The following is a 22843-nucleotide window of genomic DNA, read 5'->3' as shown; positions in this document are numbered from 1 at the left end:
CTGATACTATCCAGGTTAGATGTCCTGACACAAAGTTGCACAGTTGGGAGTCAAAGGGTAAAGGGTCACATTGTGTGGCTTGTGGATTCCTACGACAAATCTTTGGGTATGGATTGTTGAACTGTGCAAACACATTAAAAAAATCAGTGGGTACAGTTTACAATCTGAACAAAAAGTTTAGAAAATCCATATGCACAGATACCAGGAACCAGGAACCTGCCCCTGAGGAATCTCGCGTGCGTTCTCTGCACGAGACATCTCTGCAATACATAGACTAACGCAGCAGACTTTGTTTGGAGAGCAGCACACCAGACGCCATACTTGGGTGGGGTGGGGGGTGGTGGTCTTGTCGGGAGGAATTTTTTAGCAGCGACTTCAGAGAAAGTGGAACAATTTAACATCAGGTTAGTTCGGTTTATGGTAGCCTTTCATTGCAACATAACTTTTGTTGTTGGAAAGACAGGTGGGGCAGGTGTCCTCTCCCCTTCCTTCGTTCCCCAGCCATGTAACCCGATGAGCCCCTGGGTTAGACGGATAGACATTCAAGAAAGGCTCCAGGTTGCAGGGTTGAACTTCTAACTAAAGTTCTGATTAACTTGAGTTAATCAGAACTTGACAATGAGCCACTAAGCCCTAAACAGGCACCTCTTTATTACAAACCAGCACAGAGGCGTCGCAAATTCATCTGCCAGACTCACTCATTCCACTTGCCATTTAACCTTTGACACCAATGAAACAGAGCAGTTTTCCACCAGGAACTAAAAGAACAATTTCAGGAACTAAAAACATTTCTTCACCATATTAGGGGGGTGTGAACGCCTGTGGAGTGACAACTTCCAGGTGAAGACCAGCCATGTTGTGTGAACTCCCGTATTTGACAAACACTGTGGGCCAGATGTGCTAAGCCTTTTGATCTGGTTTGAAAGCAGATACGATGCATTCTGCTCTAAAAAGATGTGACGTGTGTTATGTATTAAACAGGCACACGGGCAGTTTGCACAGCAGCTACCTGAGTCTTTATGCATTTGGATTGAAGGAAAGATCGCGCAAATAACGGGCAGTGATATTTTAAGTGTGGTTGATTATGGCACACAAATGGATTAAACAATTTCTCTTCAACCAACAAGAATATTCAACCCATTAAACATGAGTCCAGCGGTTGCAGTGGCTTAAAAAGGCTATAAAGACAAACTTTGTAAAACCACTAATTCAAGCATGCAAACATTTAAGCATTCCACCTCCACATGCATTTCCTCAACGGGAAGATTCCTACGGTGGCCGAGAACCGCCACCGCTGCAAATAAAAGAAGCGCTGCAAAAATAAAAAAGCTGGTGTGCAAAAATAAAAAGCTGGTGCAAAAATAAAAAAGGCGATGCAAATAAAAGAAAGTCTGCAAAAAAGAAACGCTACTGCAAATAAAAGAAAGTCTGCAAAAATAAAAAAGTCGGTGCAAAAATAAAAACGGTGATGCAAATAAAAAAGCCACAACGGAAGAGGGTTACCGGGGACTGTTTTTGCCGATGCACCTGTGTGAGTAGAAGACGACGCCGACGCACCTGTGTGAGGAGAAGAAGACGGCGACGACGACGAGAAGAAACTACGAATAGGAAAACGAACTAGAAAGTAAGTGAACATGATAGTGTTTAATGTCGCTACGTGTACTTTTTAATGTGTTATTTGGTTAGGCCAGGTAACCCCAGGTTTGAAGTTGAACTGGAGAATGCCGGTGTATTGTTAGCTTCGGCTAACACGGGGAGACCACTAACGAGAGTGGAAGCAACTGACGGCTACAGCTTATTACTATCGTTGTTGTTGTTGCTTGTATCATTAATAGTCATGCTAACAATAATCTAAGGCGTGGGTAACAATAGTTATTTGGATGAATGTGAAGTTTAAGCTGTGTGAGGTGGCCAGGGACTTTTGTGAAAATACCATGACCATAATGTCAGATTGAGGTATTGAACTGACGGCTAAAATGTTCATGCAATTTAAGTCCAAAGCAACCTAATGATACTTGTTTTTTTTGTTTGTTTTTTGCAGATCATAATGAATTGTCCTTTTTGTGGACACCAGCAGCCTCCGAAACTACTTTGTCGGATTCAGAGGTGATCATCATGAGTCCAAGCTCTGCAGAATTCAGTGCAGCTGATACATTGGTGAGTGCCACATTTGTTGTGTCTTACATTGATTATATTGTAAGTTCTGTCTGAAAATGAAAATGTTTCTAGATTTTACATAGAAGCCATGTTTCTGATGAAACGTGCCAAAATAGCATTTTAAATTACAGTAAATGTTGCAGTGTCCTGGCCTACACATATTTTACAAACTTCAATATTTATGTTCAAATTTGTTCAGCTCTAGTTCTGTCAATCAAATTTGAAGTGCTCACTGATATATTGTTTTTTACTTCCAGATATGGGAACCTGCAGATGGAGAGTCAAGCACTGATTCAGCAGCTCTGGTAATTGTAGCTCCGAAACATAGTCTATCGTTCACACTTAGCCTTGTCTGAAAATATTGTCACACAATCAAGGCTTAAACTACTTAAAAGAATGTGTCACGCTCTGACCTAGAGATCCATGTTTGTGTACATTATATTAAACATTTCATTTTTAGACTGTTGTCAAGACCGCACATTTTTATTGTATTTGATATCAGGAATGTGCTTGCAGCTTCAGCTTGTTTCTTTAAATAAAAAATAAATAAAAAAACTACAGACTGTTCTTTTTTTTTTTTTTTTAAGATTTTTTCAGGCATAGACAACTTTATTACAGACATTTGTACGTTGCTTTGGACAAAAGCCTCTGCCAAATGACAGGGGAGAGAAGAAAATGACAGCAGCAATATACAGCAGCAGCAAATACAACACATAAAAAGAAGTTTGTTTTGGTGTTGTCACAACACAAATATGTCCCTAAAATTTTTACAGACCAGCCATGTTTTTCAGGGTGATGTAGTTCTCTACAGCTGATTCCCACTGCAAAGGAGCTCTTACACCACTCTGTCGTTGCAGTTCTCCAAAAAGAGTTTCATGCTCATCCCCAGCAGGAGTTGCTGGCACTGGCATGATGCTGGTGATGTGGTTCAGGGTTTGGGCAGATGCTGGGAAACCACAATTGCTAGGAGCAAGTACAGGAAAGTGTTCACACTGAGCAACACATCAATTAAGTTTCACTTTCATGGTCATTACAATTATCTCCAGAGTTTCTTACAGGACAAGGATGCAGAGACCCAAAGACAAGCAATGATCTTAGGTTAAACTAAGTATCAAATATTAGAGAAAGCATTGCACATGAGGGAAAACTTTATTGTGAATCTTAAATTTTATAATCAAAATGTTACAAAATATTTTCAAGTGCAGTTAAGTACCCACATTTTAGAGCACCACATTATTTCAGTTTTTACGTAATTAATAATAAATAAGGTGACTCCAGGAGGTGAACTTTGTGTTTGCAGGGCTGCCATTGAAGAGATGCCTCTCCCTCAAGTCACTGAACAGATCCATCCAAAATTGGCTCCTAGATAGAAAACACAAATTCATCCAGGTCATCGTTCTTCAAGAGGTTTAGATTAATGTACAAGTCCACTTACTACTGACTCATGCCTTTTGGAGATTTCACTACAATATACCCTTTCCTTTAAAAAGCACAGCAATATACATTAAACTGAGAAATAATATAAATGCATACAGCAAATACAATAATCCAGGGTCAAGTAAAACATAAATGAATTAAAAGTGACAGAAACCTTTGTTTCCGGAACCAGCTTTCAATCCGCTGGTTGGATGTTGAAGTGCCATACATGTGGCTTTAAGCTCCTGCAAACTCGTCTGCATGCTCTGATCTCATGGTACATTGAATGGCGGCCATTATTCCATTTTCAGTGCCGCAATCTGTGCGGAGCCGCTTTGGAAAAACTCCATGCTCAACTACACAGTTGATGTAGTTTTGAGCAATTACTGAAGGGTCGTTGTTCGTCTTTCCACAATTCAGCCACATAATTTTTCTGGAGAAGCCATCAATGCAGCCACTTATGCCAATTCCAAAAGGTTTTAATTTATTATACCCATCAACGTGCCAGGTTTCGTTTGGTCCCATTGAATGATATGCCCTTCGAACAAATCTACGTCTGCAGCGATTCTCTGTTCCACATGGATCCAGCTCTGCCATTAGGTGCATCGTCTTGTCTGACGACAAGAGAGTGTTTCCGTTTCAGAATCTGCAACATCGCTCTATACCCTAAAAGCTGGCCTGATCCCTTTAGCTCCTCGGAAATAGCTGCCTGCACAGTAGCAATTGGAGTGTAGTTGATCCTTCTGGTCAGGCTTGCATGTTTTAGTCTTTTTTGTAGATTGCGAAAACTGACTGATGTGTTGTGTTTGGTTTTCAGTAAGTCCACTATTATTTCATAACTATGGCCCTCTGTGAAATATTTTTGGATAAGTTCATCCACTGGAGTACTAGCTTCAGGACCTGAGGGGTAGGACGGAGGACACTATATTAGAGGCTAAATGATGAACTGCATAATGAACATTTTCAATTTTTACAGAGGTGAATAAATGAGATTGTTAAGATTATCATGTGTGGGTGACATGGTAGTTAGTGATTAGTTATTGAGGAATCAAGCTATTCAATGCACTCGTTAAAGTTAATTAATTGAAAATGTCTTTATATAAAAGTAGCATAGTGCAAAACACTCAAAATTGTTGCATAGGATTTTTTTACAGGGATCAGTAGCCTACTAGACTAAGAAACTTTCTTAATTTTTCATGTCTTCAAATTCATTGTATTCCACATGCCTCTGTTATGGATTTCACCATATGAAGTGGTATATTCATGACTAACAGACAGTATATTCTCTGAAAAAGCATAGCAATCCATCATGTTTAAGAACCTCATTAACTGTCAGAAAGAAATGTACCTTCATCTTGAAGACTCCTTAGGAACCTGACATTTCTACAGCATGAGCCACAATATACCAGGACGGATGGAAGGTTCACCCCACAGAATGGACAAAACATGACCTGGTAAATGACAAAGCAAAAACAGTCAAGTTTAGGATTCAATCTGACATTATGGTCATGGTTCTTTCTCAAAGGTCCCTGGCCACCCCACACAGCTTAAACTTCACATTCATCCACATAACTTCTGTTACCCACGCCTTAGATTATTGTTAGCATGATTATTAATGATACAAACAACAACAACGACAGTAATAAGCTGTCTTCACTGTAGATAGTCACCACAAAACGAGCTCACTCACAGAGTCACAGTCAGATGTTGGTCCAGAAAGTGTGTCTCCAATGCTGCTGAAGCTGTTTGAATCTGAAGCTACTTAAATAAATGAGTGTGATGGCATCACGCTAACAAAACGATGTCATCCAATAACTCAAACTCCAGCTATGATGTCAAACTGACATCTGGTTAGTGGTCTCCCCGTGTTAGCCGAAGCTAACAATACACCGGCATTCTCCAGTTCACCTTCAAACCTGGGGTTACCTGGCCTAACCAAATAACACATTAAAAAGTACACGTAGCGACATTAAACACTATCATGTTCACTTACTTTCTAGTTCGTTTTCCTACTCGTAGTTTCTTCTCGTCGTCGTCGTCGCCGTCTTCTTCTCCTCACACAGGTGCGTCGGCGTCGTCTTCTACTCACACAGGTGCATCGGCAAAAACAGTCCCCGGTAACCCACTTCCGTTGTGGCTTTTTTATTTGCATCACCGTTTTTATTTTTGCACCGACTTTTTTATTTTTGCAGACTTTCTTTTATTTGCAGTAGCGTTTCTTTTTTGCAGACTTTCTTTTATTTGCATCGCCTTTTTTATTTTTGCACCAGCTTTTTATTTTTGCAGCGCTTCTTTTATTTGCAGCGGTGGCGGTTCTCGGCCACCGTAAGATTCTCCTTATACTGGGATTACACAAACCACATAATCCCATTACTTTTGTCCATGGATACATTACGTTCATTTTTGCATTGATTGTAATCCAGCTAGATAATTGTAAATTTTTCTAAATGAATTAAGCGGTGAATAACCTTATTTAATAACCTTTTCAGAGTCTCTGCAGTGCATCTTTAAATCACAATGAAATAGCATTTTGACTGCATTTTGCATTCCATGTTTTGTGTTTCCCTCTAGAGAGATGTAATATAAACACAAACTGTACATCACTATCAGAGGAAAAAAGCTGTTTTTTTGTTTTGATGGTTAAAAATCAGTTTTGGTCAGAATTTTTTATGTTCCTTGAAATCACCAAATCTTCACAAATTTTAAAGAAAGAAAAAATAATAACATTTAAAACATATTAATTTTGTTACTCTTAGCATAACCAATAGCTGGAATAGTTGTAATTTATTTTAACAAAACATTGCAGAAATGATTTCTTATTTTCAATTTGAACACTAGAAACTTTATAATTATGATTATATGGGATAAACCATATCTATAGTTCAATGAATTTAGCAGAACCTGTTGGTGTTGTATGAACAGGGATCAGCATTTAGATTAGATTAGATAAGATTCAACTTTATTGTCAAGAGCAAGTACGGGTACAAGCTGATGAAATGCCGTTTTCACACCATTCAGTAAGTCAAAATCATCCACAATTATTACAAGTTGAGCGTAATAATGGCACACTTCATAATTATACACCAGCACATATACATTTGGTTGTCTATGTACGCTAAATTTAGAACAGTCGTTTGTCGAATTTCAGGTCTTAATGTGGTGGTGATGTAACGGTTGCCTTAGTGTTTATGCAGTAATAACACATGGCAGTAAAATGTACACTTGTTTAAATTTTGTGCATTTATTTAACTTATTTCAGCTGGAAAATAGTCCTGCATTCCTCTTTGATTGTTACATTCAAAGTATCATATGTGCAAACAGCTCTGCTGCTGCAAACCATTAGGCTCAGTAACTGGTCGCTTGTAAAAATGCATTTGGAAATCCTAGAGACAAGGGGAAGCAGATGAGATCGGGATTCCACATGGTTATCCTAGGAGATGATAAACAAAGGTAGAAGGTGATACAGTCAGGGTGATATATTGTGCACATGTGGGATCTAGGGAGGAAAAATGACAATGAGAAAAAAAGACAGAAGTGTTCTGAACAGGGAGCAAGGAAGTTTCTTCTGATTTATTCTAAGCTCCAAGGCTTTGGAGTAAATGACGGAGTATCACAGAACAGGATTTCTTCATTTGATCACATCACCTTTACATCTTGTTTAGTTTCAATCCCATCTTCATTCACCCCACGCCAAATGGACTCCCCATACTAATCGAAAAAACCAATGAAAGGCAGCAGGAGGGTTAGGTAGGTTGGGTGGACGGGGGGGGGGGGGGGGTCAAGGCCGCTTGTTAAAAGTTGCTTGTCTGTCCTGGCTGATACTCTAAGAAACTTTCAGAAGAAGGAAGAAACCTCCAGCAGAGATTATTACCCTGCTTTATATATTCCAATCTAAATTCCAGATCCCGTTTTCCTCCTTTATGGCTTTGCAAGCATTCCTCTTCCTATTGTAACCCACTTGCACGGAAAGAGCGTCATCTTTGCCAAGGTTGATGATTTGAAGTAGCTGAAGGAACAGCTGGCCTCCACAAAAAAGACCTGATCTGGGCAGGTCATCACTGGGCCCACATCAAGGAACTGAGGCACTGCAAATCCCCAGACACTTTTATGGCAAGTGTTTATACAAGGTCATGCACATTGACTTTCTTTTATGCAGCATTGAGGGACACGTGTCAGGTGGAAATGTGTCTTCTCCCTGAGAGAGTACAACCAACAATGTAGACCTTTCTAACATCTCCATTCTAGAAGTTAATTCTACACATATATTAATGTTGATTACCTTGACATGGAATAGCACAAAATAAATAGTCGCATGCAGACTTCATACAATTGTTCAGGGCTTATTTACATTGCTATGTATCTTCTATTTAACAAATGCCTACTGTTGTGTGCACAAGAGAGAGACATGAAACCAAGTGTATATATATGTACACATTTTTGGGAGTCACCAAAATCACAAACTCGCCTCAGACCAGATATTGTTATCTGGTCTAAAGGCACCAATTAGGCCGCTGTATCACTTGGCACAGGAAGAGCGCTGGCAGAGCCATCCTGATGACAGTTGAGTGGTGGATGGCGGGGGTAGGGCCAGGACAGTGCTGCTGCCGTTCAGCTACCCCAAAATGCACGTTTTGATTAATATACCAGAAATATACTATTTCGTCACCTAATAAAATACATTCACTCGTATTTGTTTGATTATCATCCAAAAGGAAATGTGACTTTTTTCAGAGCAGAAGCTGAAACCCCTTTTATTATTGCAACATGTCAATGTATTCCTCAGAAAAGCAGACATAGTACAGCTGAGAAGCACATGTTAAAGGATCTCATGCAGTTTCAAAAAGACCCTTTTGATCATTTTCACAAAGCTAAAGAAGTTTACTATGCACTGCGATGCAAAGATGTATGCAATGGTGTTGCCAGACTTGCACCTACAGGTGAGAACAATTTAAGCTTTAACACAAATCCTTTCAAAACCTCAACATTATACTGAACAGGAAACCAAATATCCTCTTCTAATGTTGTACACATTTTTGTGTTGATGAATTTGTGCATATGGGCTCTGTAGGGTTAAAGTATCTGAGCTAATCACAATAATTATACCAGCTTAGATGTGGAAAACAAAGCATTTCACGGCTGTTTATTTAAAAGATTTGTACCCCAGCTTTAAACACAAGGTACTGACAACACTGTAATCATTCTGATGAAAGGCAGGTTCACCACTTTTAAAGGGGAAATATTGAAGGAGTTGAGTCCAACATGTAGCTGTGTCATGCAGGTTCTCCATAAAACACTTTCATGATTCTCAATAAAAAGGAAAAGTCCTGTAAAAAGTATTTAAGGATGGAGTCACAGGATGGGGTTTTGTTTTTCATCTTGGTTTTGGATGTTCAACTTGCTTTCCTCTACTGGGCCAAACTCAAAGCCAAATGAAATGGACAACTGCTTCCTCCACCAGAATGATATGGTGTTGTATCACCATTAATTAATTCTGATGGGTAAGAACTGTGAGCACTATGGAAAGAAACAACTGGGTGCCAAACTTTCAGCCAATTCCATGTGTAGTGACAGAGATATGGTATTTTCCTCCTAGCTGTCAGACATGGTGTGATGAGTTCAGTAACAGCCTATTCGCGTAAAGCCTCCAGTTTAACTCTCAGCACATGTAATATGACAGCTCATCTTTACCTTTGTCCTGTTTCAGCTCCTGGCATCCACTGCCTGATTTGACACACTTCACAAATCAAGATGTTTACTGTTGAATTATACACATAAAAGATACAGGAGTCCCAGTGGGGATTGAAATATTTTACACATCTGTTTAGGTTCTCAAAAAAGCTGCAAAGAAAGTGTTCTGATTCATTTTCCGAGTGCTACAGGAAAAATCGACCAGATCATATTTACACTGGGAGCCATTTTTCCCCAGTTTCCATCCTTTCCCCAATTTGTTCTGTCGTCTTTTTTTAGTGGTGATTTCCTTTTTATTTTGAGTTTCAAAACATATGTATACATACAAACCATATAAAAGTATTAAATACACTTATCACAAAATTCCATTCCATTCCAAATTTTTGTTTTTTCTTCAGATAAAAACAAGATAACTATGATCACACTTTGTTCACACAAAACATCACAATCTTACAGTAATAATAAACTGATACATGTTACATACACATAAACGTTACATTATAGATTTCATCAGACATGAGATCCCAAAAAGCATTTGGTCCATTCGGTTTCTTTAATTATCAATTTGGCCAAATAATGTAAAATGACGAGCAATAAAAATCTGCCTGTCACAGCAAAAGCTACCTGTGTGCATACAATCCAGAGCTGACACAGCCTCCTCAGAAACCCGAGCAGGCAAGAAATAGAAACCTGTTTCTATTGTACAGGAAACAAAATGAGTTGATGTGAAAACACAGAGAATAGCACAGGCTCTGTTGACAAAACAGGTCCAAAGTGTCACAGTGGCAACAGGTTCTCTGAGGCCAACTCCAAGGTTAAAGCCTCTCCTGCAGCTTCAGGGGTTTGGCAGCTTTCCATTGACGTAAAATGTTATTTTCATCAACACTGGCAGTTTTGACAACACAGAAAAGATGTTGCAAAGTAAGCAAGTAGAGAAAAGCTGCTGTCTCTATCTGTTCAGCTAAAGGTAATATTTAAACAAAGAACAGAGCATAAACTAAAAATAGGAAGTATCAGCCTAAAGTTCTTGGTTTCTGGCTGTAATTGTTGCCGTCATCACAACTGTGAATGGTGGATAGCTGGTAGATTGGTGCAGGGAATGTATCTCCCTCTTTGAGGCATGCTACAATCCATATCTTGATACATTATCAACAATCCAATACACTGAAGATACCTCCATTTCATTACATCAAAACCAAACCATACCAGCGAATTCCAGTATGATCGGCAGAAGTTTGGATATATCCTGGAATTTGAGAGGTTTACTTTGTTGGATTGGTATACTCCTGCAAAGATACTAAATCTGTATGTTTATGGGACAAATCTGGTTTTCTGCCAGTGGGTAATATTTTCACACCTCTCCATTTCACACCTTGGAATGACCGATTGATGGAGTGTGAGCATCGGTGGTCAATACAGTAGGTTCAGTTGGAATGGTTTCACATAACATTCAAAAAAAAATTGGTGTCAGCCTCTTCCTCAGATTGGAGAACTTCTGATTTGGCTGACTGCAGAGCACAAGGGTAACAGTAATTAAAACACTCCAAAGAAAATAGCAGATGACACCACAGTCTCATAAAAGGTCTTTAGGAGCATCCACTGCACTCCAATAGTCTCCTCAGCCTGATCTGGTGCTTCTTGTAGGCTTATCAGGCTGCGAGGTTCTCGCATTGCTCCCAGGCTTTTCCAGGTGAGCAATGTCTCTATGTTGAAGGAACATGATGGCATCATCAAGAAGAGTTGTGTATGTGGGGGAGGGGAAATGAACTGTAGGTGCAGACAAGGGAGGTTGCAGCAGCAGGAGGAGCTGATATGTTCAAGTCATTTGGCTACTTCAGGTCCCCCACAGCCTGGGAGTCCGGTTCTTTTTGCCTTAAAATGAAGATAATGAAAGAGAGAAACAAACCAATAATGAGTGAGTCAGAATCGTGTCCCTCAAAGGTCAAGTCTTGGTCCCCTGCTGTTCAACTTCTACATGCTACCAAATGGGTCCATCATCCAGCAAAACAGGGCCAACACAGTGATGCAGTTTAGCACTTGTGCCTCACAGCAAGACGGAATCTCTCTCTTTGAATTGCCTCTCCCAAGCTTTCTTCCTGTTCCTTATACATTAAGGTTTTGGGAGTTCTTCTTGTCCTCCCAGAGAGCTCTGGGCTGGTCGGGAACGTCTACTGAGACGTTGTTTACATTGGCCTATACAAATAAATTTGATTTGATGGCAAGGCCACCATGCAAAAAGTGAGGCTGTAACTTGGCAATGCAAATGTGTGACTCACAACAGTCTGGTAAGTAAATAAATGTCAAATTATAATAAAGTGCAAATAAAGATCATAAGTCAAGTCAATTAAAGCTGCATCGTCACTTCAACGATGCATGCAGAGTGAAACTACATTCTTCCACAAACATGCTGCAATGTTGACACTAAATACAGTAGCATAATAAAATACTGGAGGAAGGAGTACAGACAAACTTGCATATTGAAAATGCGATATATACTTTATTATGATTAGTACTATCATTACTATTTCCTATTCTCGTAATGTCTTGATTTTTTTGTCTTGCTTTCATTTGAAGCACGTTGACTTCATGCCTGTGCTTGAAAACTCAAATACAAAAATATGTGTCGAGGTGGTAGTTGCTTCCACAACAAGAATCTCATTGCATAAATGAACTAAACATCCTGGGCAAAGGGCTGCAGATACAGACCAGTGTCGCCACTGACACATGAGTTCATGTTAGCCACACAGCTTTGCAGAGAGCCGAGTGTTGTTTTGATGCAAAATTGTAAGCTTGTTCGACTTGTTTTATTTAGTTTAAACTATGTTAATAATGTTCCCCTGTTGTTTTTGGCACAGCAGGAAAAGACAACTATATTTACCCCTCTAAATATATACTGTCTGTTTGGCTTGGGGGCGGCAGTATATGGGGAGTGTACATTTGAATAGACTCATATGCAAATCTGAGCTTTTAAGTGTTAACCTTGGCCATGGTGGTGTTTACTCTGCTTAGCATAAGCCAGGTGCAGTGGTCACTTATCATTATTAGAAGCATTACGGTGTCCCATCTGCACATACCTCTAAATACATGAGTGCTATTGCAAAAACACAACCGCCACAACTGCTTTCCTTCTGCATTCATTACCCGACCTTCAATGGGAAAAAAAAACAAAGGTAGTGTAAAAGGCAGCAAAGACAACAATGACGACAAAAATAACATTTGTCAGTGTGCACAGCCTAGTGCAACAGTACACTGCAAAGGATGATGATATTTTCTTTGGTTGACAATGCAACACAAAACGTTTTTCCATAGTATTTACATGATTGTTTAGACTAGCAAATTCGCTGCAAAAGCTCAGTAGGCAAGAAGTTGCCATGATTTGTTTGTGGCACAATAAAATATTTTTTTCCAGAATCATTCGGTTAAATTAAGAATATTTCAAAGAGACAGACGTGAAAGATGTGTCATTGCATTGAAAACTGTGTAGTGCAAGTGACACAAAATGAAACAAAGGTAAATTTTTATTCTTCTCATTCGCTCATTATTTGCATCAACTTGCAAATGTGGCTATCATTTGGATTTGAAGTGGCTGGATTTGCCTTTTTCCTTGATCCTTACGTGAATGTTTCAAAATTGTTCCAGAGGAGACAGACGTTCAAGTAGCTTCAACATGCAAATTGCGTTGGCCAGTGAACTCCTCTAAAAAAAACAAAGCTCTTGTTGTCTTTTCCTTGTGGGCAGCTTAAGGGGACGTGATGACGATCTACCCAATTGTTTTATGGATGTCAGGAGAGGTTTGCTGTTTGTTTTGCGCCACAGACTGACTATTCAGCTGTTGCTGTCTTGTTGGATGTCACAAATGTCAGATTGTGTTGCCAAAACGTCTTTCTTATCCTCTCTTAACAGTGGACTGGGGGATGATGCCAGAGGCTGCAGAACAATAAAAAAACAACACAAGTGTCTGTGGTTCAAACAATCTGATGTCATCTGATGCCTTTACAGACCCAACAAGGAGTGTATTCTATTCTACCAGTTGACAAACAAAACAGGTGGAAAAGATACAAAGATCTAGACACTGGAGCAGCTCTGTGACCTCTATGCAAGCCTGCGCCACATCCTTTTCCATGTAGACAGAATTTCTCAACCCAGCAAGATTTCCTTAACTACTCCAATGGGAACAAGAGCAGCAATAGTCCTGGTTGAGGAAAGCAAAAGGTCCATCCATGGACAAGAAAGTGACCCTTTCATTTGTGCCCCATTTGGCAGCTTTAGCAACAGTCGCTGCAACCAATTATTAAAATGTAGCGTTGGTATGACTATCGTCGCTTAAATGAAGCGGATTTTGCGACTATCTGAATATCCTCCTCCCGGGGAGACGCCCTAAAGATACGCCAAGGGGATCCTACAGGAACTGTGACGTTATTTTCTAAACAAAGTGATTGGTCAAGAGGTCAAGAGCCGGTGCTTTATCTTGCAGCCTGACAAAGCTCCTCCATGTGTTGCTCTGGACCGCAATTGCTGTGGAGCATAAGTTGACTGACATCACAGGTGAGATCACATTATTTCAACAAAAGACAGCAAAAAAATACAAATAGCGAATATTTAAATCTCTCAGTCTCAGTCCTCCACACAGTATCTTGTATTCTATATCTATACATTTTCTATAAACGTTAACTCAAATAGTCATCCATAATGATGTCATCCTTCTTCATAAAACCAGGAAGTGTTTGTTTGACTCCCTCTCGCCTGTACACACTACTGCAGGTACGTACAACTACATATGTGAACAACATCCACTTTAATGCCAACTAAACCCAATAAACGATAACAAAAATCAAACAAAACTTGTCTTGTGTGTTTTGTTTCATCAGGCCATACTGGTTATGTACTGGTTAAGTTGATGTATGTGTGTTTGTACGGTAATATAATGATTCAAAGGACTAGAGTAGTGCCCCGCTGCGTAAATGTTCCCCGTCTGAGGGACAACCTTGAACGAATGCGCACAACTCTTGTACTATAGTTTAATAGAACCAATGTCCAACCAATAGTTTAATAGGAAGGCATGAATACTTTACTGTGGCCTTAAGCAACTCCCATTACTTGGTCTGCTTCATTCATTGTTGTCTCTACTCACAGCAGTCATCTGAAGAGTCAGAGAGTTGTTAGTTATTTGAAATTAATCCCTTGAGTCATGTTAGGCCATGTTTGAATAAGAGGTATGGTGTATGCAAATTCTGGTTGTTAATCTTGTTACTGTGGGATGAATCAGGGATGAAATTAGGCATGCACTTGTGGCAATGCCCATATTTGAATAAGAAGGTTTGTATTTGATGATACGTTAGCCAATTCTTACCTGTCTATAGGGATTTGTTCACCCAAGCCAATTTGTTGTGTTTTGCATTGTATGATATTGTATAATGAAGTTGACTTCATCTGTAATCTTCATCTGCATTGGAACCAATACACAGATAATGGGGCTTCAGGAGAATGTTCATAAACAGTATATAATACATAAAGGGAGTTGTGCTGAAAGGCTATAGTGAACTCCATGCATGGAAGGGAAACATGAATATTGGAAAGATTAATATTTACTTGTGGGCTTGGGCAACTCCAGCGACTACGTCTGCCTCATTCTCTGCATTCATTCTAATGGCGCCCAGCTGAAAAGTCAGATAGTTCTAAGTTGTTTGAAAGTAAACCCACTTAACCATGTTAGGCCATAGTTGAAAATGCAAATTATGGCTCTTTATGTTGTTACAGTTGGACGAATCAGGGAGGAAACCATCAGGGTACTTCTGTGACAGGGTGGTTGAGGAATTCTAATAGACTGCTTTGTTATTTTTCGTTTCTTAAATGTAAACAAAGCAATCATTTGCATTTACTCATGACAACACAAGATCACCATGTAAATCAGAGATAATCATAGCGTGGCTCTGATTACTCACGGCATCTCAACTCCCTCTCTCTCTTGCTCCTTCCCTGTCTCTAGGTTAATGAGCGGCTGACCCTCCACTCACTTGTGCTTGTGTGTGGCAGTGGTAGGTCTCTTCTTGACTCAATGTAATGTGAATGCACTGCTAGAGAGTCTGCGCTGTCTCTGCGTGACGTTCAAGCCTGAATTCTGTGTTCATGTGTGTGCATTTACTTCTTACTTCTCATTCTATGCACTTTAAAGAGTTCTATCACTCATGTGGAAGGTAATATATGTAAGAGAATAAGAATTTCATGTTTGTTTATTGAAGAATTTGTTTTTTTTTACTTGTATTTTCATTCAGAATCATACATTTTGTGATTCAAGATATGGACTCAAATGGTACAAAAAAAAGAAAAAAAAAATTGAAAAAGAAACAAAAACTGCAACAAAACAAGGTAACAAAGAACTCTGGAAACGTATCAATAGTCCAACAAGCTGAGATGGATTACTTGTTGGGGAGGCTGGAAGTGTGTGAGTCACAGGCAGAGACAGGACAGGAGGGCTGGGCAGGAACTAACCTGAACGCCACATCACGTATTTCATCTGATCACAATTTAGAATCATTCTTAACAAGCCAATACATGAGATTGTTGTTGAACAGACATTTGCTGGGTCGTTGTCTGTGGCCTGTGATCAACACAGTGTAAAACAGGTACACAATCAGACGAGGTGGAAGTCTTGACATTTACATGATTGTAGCTCAACAAACAGATCAAATGACCTCAGTCATGCTCTCTTCCTCTGATTCAGCCAACGGCTGCAACAGAAGACACATTTCTTTTCTTTTCCCAACATTTCTGCATGAAGGACAGTTTCTAAATGCCAATTGACACCTGCACACACTCAACAAAATGCTACTGTGTGCATTAAACTGTTGGTAAGAGGAGAGTTGTGGGTAAGTAAACAATGCAGTTTACTTTGCTGACATGTTAAATCTCACACTGGGAAACGACTGGAAGGACTTTAACAGATACTTATCAGTGTGGCAGTTAGAGCAGACAAACACAGTCACCTTCTGCTCACAGTACATGTGTTGAGTGAATAACACACACACACACGCACACACAATGTCTCTCTGTCTCGTTCTCAGGATATTTGACAGATTGACAGAGCATGAATAAGTTATTATCGTTTGCTAGTGATAAAAAGTAAACAGTATTTCAGTAAATTATGATTTGCAGCAAATTCATGCATTTCTGATTCATTCTTGTTATATCCATTACTTTAGGACAGTCAATAAAGTCAAAAGATCTTATTCTATAATTACATCCTGATTTATGTGAGAAATCCTTCACTCTTCAAAGATAAAAGTGAATCATTTATAGAATGTTCCCTGGTGTTTGTGTTTTCTTTTTACGTTAGTGTGTTATAAGTGACAATGTCTGCTTTCTGAAAGAGAATTGTTTGGTGCTTACATCATCATTTATTAAATAGAGAAAGACAGACAGTAAGAAGATCTCCTTTTGCAAACCAAAACCTTCGTTTCGATGTTGTTGTGCATTTTTAACACTTCTGTACATCTTTAAACTGAATGCAGTATCATCAAGCCCATCTTTAAAGATTATATTTGCATGGCCGATTGCTTACAGTCTGTGTGTTAGTACTTTGGGTTTAAGCTGGAAGACTGTTTACATAATGTGCAAACTAAGTCGAGCGAGGGAGCAAACTGCTTTAAATACAAACATAAGGAGCAGTAGAAGAAGAGCGTCGTTCACTCAAATGTTTTCGTCTCTCACTTTTCAATGCAGAGAATGATGGGAACCATTTGTTTGTATTATTTCAAAACGTTTCATTGTTAAATAAGTACTTGTTAGTATTTGTGTTCGTTTAACTAAACTGCAAAATTCTGTTGAATGACTGTTTGTGTTTCAAAATGAACATTAATTAATAATTAATTTGTAATTCAAGTAATTGTTTCAAATGTGTCTTATATACGTTGTGTATTAAATGGTCTATTCTTTCTCGCAGATACTGGCAGTCTATACAAACAGATACACTGATATCACACACTTTAACGTGATGATTGATTGGCCAACTAACACATTTCAGTGTGATACAAATGTGTCTTGTGTGTAAGATTGACAACACATAAGCTTCAGTATTAAGTCGTTGTAAAATGTGTTTTATTTACTTGACATGTTATCTCTACACAAACATGACCTCATATCCTTAAATATCAGTGTGTAGATGTATGCTCATATTGTTGTTCCAATCCAATGTAAGAGAACCCTGAATACAATTTTAAAATCCTTCTCCTCATTTTCAAAGCTTGTTTTAATTACAGGTGTATTTGATGTCTAAACCAAAGATCAGGCCAGACAAATAAATGATTGTGGGTAAACTTAACATTTTGGAAGGTATGACTCTACGGTAGACAGTTACTATGTCTCTATCAAACCAAGACTTTTAGCCCTGCAGGCTGTGACATCGTTCAACTCCTGCCTCACTCTTTCACCTCCTAACCCTGCCTGTGACCGTTACATTTACATGTTCACAAAGCACTTGGTACTTGGCTATGTGTGGCTGAGCCTGCTGGGCCAATGGTTGTCGTGTGTGTGCGCGCGTGTGTGCATGTGTGTGTGTATAGCATGTTGAACCTGAAGAGTGAGTGATAGAAGGAGTCTTACTATTTTCTGCTTCTTTGTTCAAATGTTTTTTTAATGAAATATCAGTCAGTGCAAACTCATTTCTTGATAAACAAAACCTGTTCACACACAGTCACAGTTAAATGTGTTGTAAATTAAAAAAAATAAGCACAAGTCATTCACCAGATAACATTCAGTCTTAAAAAGTTTATTGACATGAGGAAAACATTTAAATACAAATCTGTACAATAGAATTATTCAAACAGGCACATTTCAAATATACAGTACATAAATATCACACCAACACACACACATACACACACACACACACACACACAAACAAACACAAATGAATGCTATTTCTATCTTGACTAGTTTCTTATACAGTGCCTGTGTTTTTTGATTCCTTTTCTCTTGGGGAGGGGGCGGGGCCTCAAAACCCTTCATGACTTATGAGTCTAAACTCTTTTATAGTCCAACAGAAGACGCCTCATGTAAATTAATGGAATGCTTGGTTAATGGCAGGAGTTGGCCTCTTCAGAATCGCTTCCACTGAAAAGGACAAAGACTCGCTTGCTGCCATTTTGCTCCCTGGTACTGGCTTAGGTGTGAAGTCTTTGTACCTGTCAGAGATGAGGTGAGTCAAAGCGGATCCCTCCCTGTACTTGTGGACGGCGTCCTCTAACAGCCCTGAGCCCGTCCCTGCGCCGGCTTTGTCACTGAGCGACTGCTGGATGAGGGAATGAAAGGAGTTGAGCTTCATGGAAAATGTTTGCTTGGCACTGTCCTTGCTTAACTTGTTGAGGACTTGGCCCTGACTGGAGTGCTGTGAGTGTGAGCTGGCGGGGAAGGATTGTCCTGAGCCTCTCTTAGGGGCAGAGAAGGCAGAACACTCCCTCCGACCTCCCGGGGGAACAGCTAGAGGTTTAAGGTCAGAGTGTTGAGGTTCAGATGAGTCCTGCTGCGCCAAAGCTCGGGCCCCTTCAGGTTTGGCTGTGAGAGCCGGAGCGTTGTCGGGCTCCAGCTCTGGTAACTGGCTCTCTGCCGGCATCGCCTTGGGCTCCCACAAAGCGCCCGGTTTGGCGCTCTGCACAGTCGTAGCGTTGAACAGGCACTGCTGATAGAAGAGGGCGTCGCTCAGATTGCCGGCGCCGCAGGGCCACATCATGAAGCCGCCGCGTGAGTGCTGGAGCGGGTAGTGGCGGTACGTGGTGGCCACGCTGACGTTGGAGATGAGCTCCACGTTGGCTGAGCCTGAGGGGTACTGCATGGGAAGGTCCAAGCAGTTGGCGCCCAGGAGGCTGCACAGCTCTTTGGCCTCGGCCTGGCTTGCCGGTGAGTAGGCCGTCTTGTAGGAGTTGTACTCTGAGGCGTGGTGGACCATGCTGTTAGGGAAGAGCAGGGAGGGCGGGGCCGCCTGGTTGCTCTCCATCAGCTCTCTTTCTTTGTACTCCCTCTCCAGCATGATGGTTTCTAGCTCCTTGTCTGCGAAGGCCCGTCTCTTCCTCATGCGATCGCTCAGTGGGGGCGGCAGGGAGTTGGACCTCATGCATGGATCCGATTGCACCGGGTGGTATCCTGTTATCCAATCACATTCAAAGTTAAGGTCACTTCCGGTGTTGGTACTATATTGCAATACACACTAGACACACTAACAGAGAAATGGGGCTTCACTAGAGTTGAACAGGGTCAGTGTGTAAACCAAGAGAGTGAGAAAATGGAGGGAAGTGTGTGTCTGGCTGTCTTACCCTCTAGGATGCTCTTGGCCAGCATGGTGGATGGTCGGATGTGTCGTTGATATATTGTTCCCCTTTCAGCTGGAATCTGTTTCCCAGAAATTCCTTTTTTGTCCTAATAAATCAAGACAATGGGTGAAAAAAAAGAACAAAAAGGTGAGTATCTCCTCTGCTCCATAGATAATGTGTGATTAGTCACGCCTCAGATCATCTCTGTGTGTGGAGAATACTGAACAAATGCTGGCTACAGTTCGGTAATCCATACGTTTAAAGTGACAGAAGTCAAGTCCAATGACTGCTTTGAGCAATTTAACCTGTAAAATGCCATTAAAACCGTCCTTTAGAACTTTATTAGACAACAACATGAAACACTTCTACTCCACTAAATACAGCAGCAAACATTTGCTTCTCTGAGTTGTTCTAAGCTGCCATGTTTTCATAGTCTACGGAAAGAAAGATGGCAAAATTTCTCATCTCAACATTTGCATGTCACAGGCTCAGAAACAACACACAGAGTCACGAAGACACACAGAGACACACAGAGACACTCAGAGACACTCAGAGACACACAGACACCTGATGGGCTCTGAGCTCACGGGACTAAAGTTAGAATGTGGCTGTATAAGAACAAAAACAATCAGATCATCTCTCACAGAAATGAGACGACCCGGTCCTATTGTGCTAACTTTGACTAAATGGTGCAATGTTTGATTAAATTCATTCATTATGGATGTGGAGTGGAGCCGTTTGCCAAAAGGAAAAGCTTTGGAGCTCAAATCAAATAATCAAAAGTGGAATATAAGATCATGATGTGTGATGGAGCATTTATGATTCACTGATATCAGATTCTGAATTGATTTTTGGATTTTGGATTTTTCTGTTTCTGAATTATAACAAATTTACATTCAGTTATTTTAGATTTAATATCACAGTTATGCGCTTTTAGAACTAATTTGACTAAAATCAGGCCTCTCCACACACACACACACACACACACACACACACACACACACACACACACACACACACACACACTCTGATGGGCTCCTCACCTCCGTGGCTTGCTGCCTCCTGAGCGCCACCTGCGCCGCCATGACCCTCTGCCTCTCCACCACCAGCAGGCAGTTGGCGCACTGGCAGTCCCTCCAGCGGCAGAAGCGCTTGTGTCCCTTCAGGCAGGACACAACCCCGTGGTTCCGGCAGCGAGCGCACTTTGGTGTCCGGCTCAGCTTCCTGTGGTCCCCCGGGCAGATAGAGGATGAGGAAGAGCCCGGCTTGCTGCCTCTGCTCTGCTCTCCCTCCCCGGTGGCGGCGGTGGCAGCAGCGGGGCCGGGACCGGGACCGGGGCCGGGACCGGGACCGGGACCGGAGGCTCCCCGGGTGTCGCTCTCCATCTCCATCTCCAAACTCTCCACGTCGATTTCAAACTCGCACACGCCGCTTTCTGACATGTCTCACAGAGTCCACAGGCGGGTTTCACTGGAGCCACTTTATACCTGAGAGCAAATAAAAATGTGGCTTTATAACAATAAGATGGAAGAAGGTGCAGCTTTCATGTCTCACCTGAGGTCACATAACACATTAGTCTTTATTATCTGTTAAAATATTGTTGTGCAGGCTGAAGGCCGCAGGTTCAGTAAGTAACCACAGAAACAGAAATCATAATGTTCGCTTTGTTTAATTAATTAATGATCCATTATTAATGTCCAATTAAATACTAGAATACTTTAAAGATAATATAGCATCAATACATTTCTACATTTACATTTAAGCCGGATTTCAAATTTCAGTTGCATGTGATTTGATTGTGAATTGCATGTATGTATGTCAAATAAAAGTCTTAATTTTATCATTGCTTTTAATTCACATCGTGGAAAGCGGACACGAATGAAAAGACGAGAAAGCTAAAAAGTAAATACAGGGTCTAAGAAATAAATTATATCAAATGAATAACTCGTCCTTGAAGTCAATGTGTCCTTCGTGTTCAGTTCCAGGCAAGATTAAGTCAAATAAATGAATTTAACAGCGCGAGCATTTAACCTAAATCCATCCAGATTCCACAGTTACGTCATCATAAACAAACAGAAAGATATCAAAGTTGTGTTTTACCTGCAGTTGCAGAGTCCGGACGCCTCCGTCCAGGCCGAACCAGCGTGAAACCAGTGGCCACGTTGGTTAGTTCAACCACAGACACAGACAAACACACACGCGCGCACACACACCCACACTCGACCCCTGTTAGTGTGTAATTAGCAGTGTGTTCCTCTTAGCGGGTCCTAACTTTCCTCTGACACTGACTCAGACTCCTGGAGGCTCCGCTGCTTTCACTCTGCTCCGGTCTGAGCTGCTCGTCCTCTGATTGGCTCACGCTCCTCCCGCGGACCAATAGGATTGAAGCCCGTTTAGGCGAACAGAGACGCAGCAGAGGAACTGAAGTTACAATCAATTCATTATCTTATTATCAAGTCACTAAATGCGTTTCATTGACACCCTGGTGATGACGTAATCGTTATTTTAAGGCTATATAAACTTTATAAGGCGAAATCAGCGCACACTTAAAGAGTTAAGAGTTAATTTAGGATCAGAAATGCACTGTTATTTAGTTTAAATAATAAAATTAGCGTTGACAGAACAATCAGACCGGAAAAACAAACAAAACCCACGTATACCACCAAACATTACGTAAATAATTCTATTTTAATAGTAAATCCAAATCCTAAATTGAAGAAAACATCGAAACAGCGAAAAGTTCTTCAATGAAATTACGATCTGAATATGGAAACACAAATTATAACAGCAGTAACTTTACTCTTACTGTACAAAACATCACGTCATCCAACCGTCAACAGTTTTTAAACTTTTGAACGCTAAACACAAATGATTTCTCTTAACCCTGATCAAATGAAAAATAAATAAATAGATATTGTACACTGTATACTAATAATCTTAAATCTTAGCTCTTAAATGTGTGTAACGAGCTTGAATTAGACTCAAATGTCTCATCAGAACCCGGATGTAGTCCCTGATTAATTAACGATAACACCTAAAAACTTCCACTATATTCACAGAACGATTTTGTAAGGAAACATTCCTCTGCAATCTTATATCTTTAGTTCCACTTCCTCTTGCTGTCTTCCTTGTAAAGACCTTTTTTGAAAGGTTGTTATTGTTTCAGGGAGTGAAATGACCAAACCAGGCGTGTTTTGTCAACAGTGTCTGGCTGTTTGACTGTTACAGCAGTTTCGCCTCGTTTCATCGCTCACACATTGAAGCAGTGTGTGTGTGTGTGT

At 40.4% G+C, this 22843-nt stretch overlaps 1 protein-coding gene and 2 long non-coding RNA genes across 4 annotated transcripts in view; 1 reads left to right on the top strand and 2 right to left on the bottom strand.

Moving 5' to 3' along the window:
• Positions 1–22044, bottom strand: part of dmrt2a (doublesex and mab-3 related transcription factor 2a) — a 79898-nt gene extending 57854 nt beyond the window's left edge. The window contains exons 1-4 of the mRNA XM_076149442.1: positions 21663–22044; positions 20606–21049; positions 19566–19668; positions 18123–19395 (exon numbers count right to left, since the gene is read on the bottom strand). Of these exons, the coding sequence (XP_076005557.1) occupies positions 18317–19395; positions 19566–19668; positions 20606–21004 (1581 nt within the window). The 5' untranslated portion in view covers positions 21005–21049; positions 21663–22044 and the 3' untranslated portion in view covers positions 18123–18316. The remainder of the gene's footprint in view (positions 1–18122; positions 19396–19565; positions 19669–20605; positions 21050–21662) is intronic.
• On the top strand, positions 1384–2552 carry LOC143000130 (uncharacterized). The gene is made up of 3 exons (XR_012963593.1): positions 1384–1624; positions 2042–2157; positions 2415–2552. It is a non-coding gene; the product is annotated as an uncharacterized LOC143000130 (long non-coding RNA).
• LOC143000129 (uncharacterized) lies at positions 2016–5715 on the bottom strand. Of its 2 annotated transcripts, XR_012963592.1 has the most exons (4): positions 5567–5715; positions 4922–5024; positions 3375–3519; positions 2016–3120 (listed from the first exon to the last, which is right to left on the bottom strand). It is a non-coding gene; the product is annotated as an uncharacterized LOC143000129 (long non-coding RNA). The 2 variants fall into 2 exon arrangements; XR_012963591.1 differs by lacking the exon at positions 2016–3120 and having other exon boundaries at positions 3288–3519.
• Positions 22045–22843: the final 799 nt, after the last annotated feature.

This window comes from Genypterus blacodes, unplaced genomic scaffold (genome assembly GCF_046128005.1).
Source record: "Genypterus blacodes isolate CSIRO-AG114 ecotype Tasmania unplaced genomic scaffold, CSIRO-AGI_Gbla_v1 ptg000045l_1, whole genome shotgun sequence".
NCBI lineage: Eukaryota > Metazoa > Chordata > Actinopteri > Ophidiiformes > Ophidiidae > Genypterus > Genypterus blacodes.
This window is presented reverse-complemented; position numbering and strand designations above follow the sequence as displayed.